The 4,546-nt window shown below is 49.0% G+C and overlaps 1 protein-coding gene across 1 annotated transcript; it reads right to left on the bottom strand.

The window, feature by feature from the left end:
- Positions 1-602: 602 nt before the first annotated feature.
- Positions 603-2,426, bottom strand: LOC122972999 (extensin-like). Its single transcript, XM_044340450.1, has one exon. It carries the CDS (start codon positions 2,424-2,426, stop codon positions 603-605), a length of 1,824 nt encoding a protein of 607 aa, XP_044196385.1.
- Between the last annotated feature and the right edge of the window lie 2,120 nt (positions 2,427-4,546).

A 4,546-nucleotide genomic window follows, 5' to 3' on the forward strand; every position in this document is an offset into this window, starting at 1 on the left:
TTGGTGGGGTGGGGGAGTTAAATATTATTTAAATATAACACTGGGGAAGGTGATTGTAGAGTGGTGGGTGGAGGTGGTGAAATAAGGTCATCCATTTTGGGGTAACTTAGGAGCTACTATAATAAAGTTAATGTTATACCGAAGAGAGCTATTTGTGTGATACATCGCCATTTATATGGATTTAGAGTGCATATTTGAGACTTATAAACAGTAAACAAAAACATAACTCATGGGTTGAGTGTTTTTTTAGGCTTTGTGATTCTGTTGACTATTACCTGTCTACATTATGTTGCAGTTCAGCTGACTTTGACCCATTTCATGGCTAAATGGGGAATCATACTAAATAATAAAAGTATTATACTACTGTATTATATATATATGTGATGGAGCATCAGTGATGCTGCAGGTCAGGAGTGCAGAGTGGACCATGGTGAGGTTGAACCCAACAAAGTATGTTTCAAATAAGCCAGCAATAAGGAATCATACTAAATGTGTATTATACTGCCATATTATATAAGGAGTTGTACTAAACACTTTATATTAATTATATAAATAATCATACCGAACATGTGATATATATTACAAGTAATCATTTTAAGGAATCATACTGCAGTGATGCTGCATGACAGGAGTGATGCAAGGTGAGGACCAATGAGGTCAAGGTCAAGAGGAGCAGGGATGTTGGCTGGGTGCTGGCAGGTGGAGGAGCAGGGATGTTGGCTGGGTGCTGGCAGGTGGAGGAGCAGGGATGTGTTGGCTGGGTGCTGGCAGGTGGAGGAGCAGTGACGTTGGCTGGGTGCTGGCAGGTGGAGGAGCAGGGGTGTTGGCTGGGTGCTGGCAGGTGGAGGAGCAGGGATGTGTTGGCTGGGTGCTGGCAGGTGGAGGAGCAGGGATGTTGGCTGGGTGCTGGCAGGTGGAGGAGCAGGGATGTTGGCTGGGTGCTGGCAGGTGGAGGAGCAGGGATGTTGGCTGGGTGCTGGCAGGTGGAGGAGCAGGGATGTTGGCTGGGTGCTGGCAGGTGGAGGAGCAGTGACGTTGGCTGGGTGCTGGCAGGTGGAGGAGCAGGGGTGTTGGCTGGGTGCTGGCAGGTGGAGGAGCAGGGGTGTTGGCTGGGTGCTGGCAGGTGGAGGAGCAGGGGTGTTGGCTGGGTGCTGGCAGGTGGAGGAGCAGGGGTGTTGGCTGGGTGCTGGCAGGTGGAGGAGCAGTGACGTTGGCTGGGTGCTGGCAGGTGGAGGAGCAGGGGTGTTGGCTGGGTGCTGGCAGGTGGAGGAGCAGGGGTGTTGGCTGGGTGCTGGCAGGTGGAGGAGCAGGGGTGTTGGCTGGGTGCTGGCAGGTGGAGGAGCAGGGGTGTTGGCTGGGTGCTGGCAGGTGGAGGAGCAGGGGTGTTGGCTGGGTAAGGCAGGTGGAGGAGTAGTGACGTTGGCTGGGTGCTGGCAGGTGGAGGAGCAGGGATGTGTTGGCTGGGTGAGGCAGGTGGAGGAGCAGTGACGTTGGCTGGGTGCTGGCAGGTGGAGGAGCAGTGATGTTGGCTGGGTGCTGGCAGGTGGAGGAGCAGTGATGTTGGCTGGGTGCTGGCAGGTGGAGGAGCAGTGACGTTGGCTGGGTGCTGGCAGGTGGAGGAGCAGTGACGTTGGCTGGGTGCTGGCAGGTGGAGGAGCAGGGATGTGTTGGCTGGGTGCTGGCAGGTGGAGGAGCAGGGATGTTGGCTGGGTGCTGGCAGGTGGAGGAGCAGGGATGTTGGCTGGGTGCTGGCAGGTGGAGGAGCAGTGACGTTGGCTGGGTGCTGGCAGGTGGAGGAGCAGGGATGTTGGCTGGGTGCTGGCAGGTGGAGGAGCAGGGATGTGTTGGCTGGGTGCTGGCAGGTGGAGGAGCAGGGATGTTGGCTGGGTGCTGGCAGGTGGAGGAGCAGGGATGTTGGCTGGGTGCTGGCAGGTGGAGGAGCAGGGATGTTGGCTGGGTGCTGGCAGGTGGAGGAGCAGGGATGTTGGCTGGGTGCTGGCAGGTGGAGGAGCAGGGATGTTGGCTGGGTGCTGGCAGGTGGAGGAGCAGGGATGTGTTGGCTGGGTGCTGGCAGGTGGAGGAGCAGTGACGTTGGCTGGGTGCTGGCAGGTGGAGGAGCAGGGGTGTTGGCTGGGTGCTGGCAGGTGGAGGAGCAGGGGTGTTGGCTGGGTGCTGGCAGGTGGAGGAGCAGTGACGTTGGCTGGGTGCTGGCAGGTGGAGGAGCAGTGACGTTGGCTGGGTGCTGGCGGTTGGAGGAGCAGTGACGTTGGCTGGGTGCTGGCGGTTGGAGGAATAGTGACGTTGGCTGGGTGCTGGCAGGTGGAGGAGCAGTGACGTTGGCTGGGTGCTGGCGGTTGGAGGAATAGTGACGTTGGCTGGGTGCTGGCAGGTGGAGGAGATGATGGTGAAGACGGTGGGAATATCATCTGCTTCCAGCCTGGTCTTGCCCTTTTTGGTCTTGACAAACTAGTCTGCCTCAAAATGTGCCTGCAGAGTGACGTGAATTTACTTCCCACACACAACGACTCAGTTTTGTCCACCCACATACATATCCCACAGTGGTTAAAAGGATAACTTATTAGGGAACACTTTATACTTATTGCACATGTATACACTCATTACATATCTAAAAGACAGCCAAGAACATGACACAACTTTATACGAATTCATATCACATCAATAACTGATGCCACTTGTCATACTGTACTTTCTCAAACATCTGCAGCAAAAGCTGTTGATGATCACAATTAATGAAGTTGCATAACTTAAGTTGGGGAACAAAGTCCACACCTCATCTCCCAAGGCAATTTCCCATCCATACCTATACAGGTGTGTCTAATCCTTTCTCCCTCTCTCACTCCCACTCTCTCTTTCAGCACAAGAACCACAGAGGCATTCAATGTACCCTGATGACTCCCTGCAGTGAGACAGCACCCTGCACCCTGAGTCTCAACTCCCTGGGTTTTGCGGGCTTTTCCCTGTTCCTTATTTTTAATAAACCAAACATTAAGCATCCCAATGGTGTGGGCTTTGTTCATGGAAAAAGTGCAAATACAGTGTTTGAATATGATTACCATACATAAACTTTCCTTTTTGATGGAGCTTATAGTAAAGGCCGACCAGGCTTGCCTGAACGAGCTCCTAGTTATGCTAGTTATAGGCCTAGACTGCTGGGGGACTTCCCATCCCATGACAATGTTTTTTGTGCTTTTTCGTCAAACCGGAAAATCCAGAGTCCGAGTGTGGATGTTGAGGGCCATGGCTGCAGGTATGGTGGTGCTGTCCTGTGGGTGTCCTGCCCTGACAACTTCTCCTGCTACTTCTGTTGCTCATTGCTAAAGTACAGGTCAAACGATTTCATTTTGTTTGAATTTTCCCAATATTTTGAGCCGTTCTTTGTTACGAACTGCAGCAAAAATTTCCTTGTATGTTGAATAAAGGATTGTTTAACTGAATTCCTGGTGGTCTCACTTTTCTGCAAAAGACATGGTCTGCCATTAATAATATTAATTAATTAATAACTAATAATCACAAACATCCAGTGGTGCAACAACACGTACACACACACGGGTGAAGGTGATTTAGGAATGGAAAGAATGCACACTGAAGGTTATTTCCCAGCCGGTGTGGTTAATATTCAATAATGCTCTCATTGAGCATTGAGGACTATTTCAAGCTGCAGGAAAGAACACTGTCATTAGTGTTTCCTTGAATTCACTTCCCCTTCAACAAGCCTGTAAAGTAAACCTGTCAGGTTGGTTAACACGAGGGTGCTGACATGACTACTCAGGTTAATTTCAGCTTTCCACTGTCAACTCCCAATGCCCACATTTCTGTCGGCTGCTTTGAAGTAATGGAAATGCTTAAGAAAAATAGCTTTGCAGTTTATCTTGATGATAATGGATTTATGATGTAATCCAATGAGCTTTACTGAGGGTAAACGTAATAACAAATGCTGAAACATTAACCTATTCAACTAAAATTAAAGGGTTGGTTCACCCAAATTACAAAAAAAATGGCTACAAAAAGAAAAGAAGAATGTGAATTGTGCTATCTGAAGGCTTGTTGCAACATGATGCATGACTAAACAGCTTGACCTAAAATGACTGTAAGCAACAGTCGGTCTGTCAGGTAACAACATCTGAGGAACTGGGGGAAGAAATAACAGGCAGGCCGCAGGTCGCACACAAGTAGGCAAACAGGTTTATAGTAGGTAAAAGGCTAGTGGTTAAGAGACAAAAGAAATGAAGAAAGACAAAGTGGAAATATACTTCAGGCAATTTGGCAAAGAGCACTGAACTGCATTTCTGTGCGACTGTCTTTTTGCTTGTACTGTGAGACTCTTATATTGTCCTTATAAGACTGTTTTAAAAGGCTGAAAATGACAAAATTATCTAGCAAAGCATGTATTCTATATGCTGTATATATATATATATATATGTTAGGAAATGGAAAATGACCTCGCAATGTCAAAAAAAAAACCCATCATATTTCATTTAATGTAAACAAATATCTGACAATTAACAGCTGACAACAAAACACTCTC

Source organism: Thunnus albacares, chromosome 21, assembly GCF_914725855.1.
Source record: "Thunnus albacares chromosome 21, fThuAlb1.1, whole genome shotgun sequence".
Taxonomy (NCBI): domain Eukaryota; kingdom Metazoa; phylum Chordata; class Actinopteri; order Scombriformes; family Scombridae; genus Thunnus; species Thunnus albacares.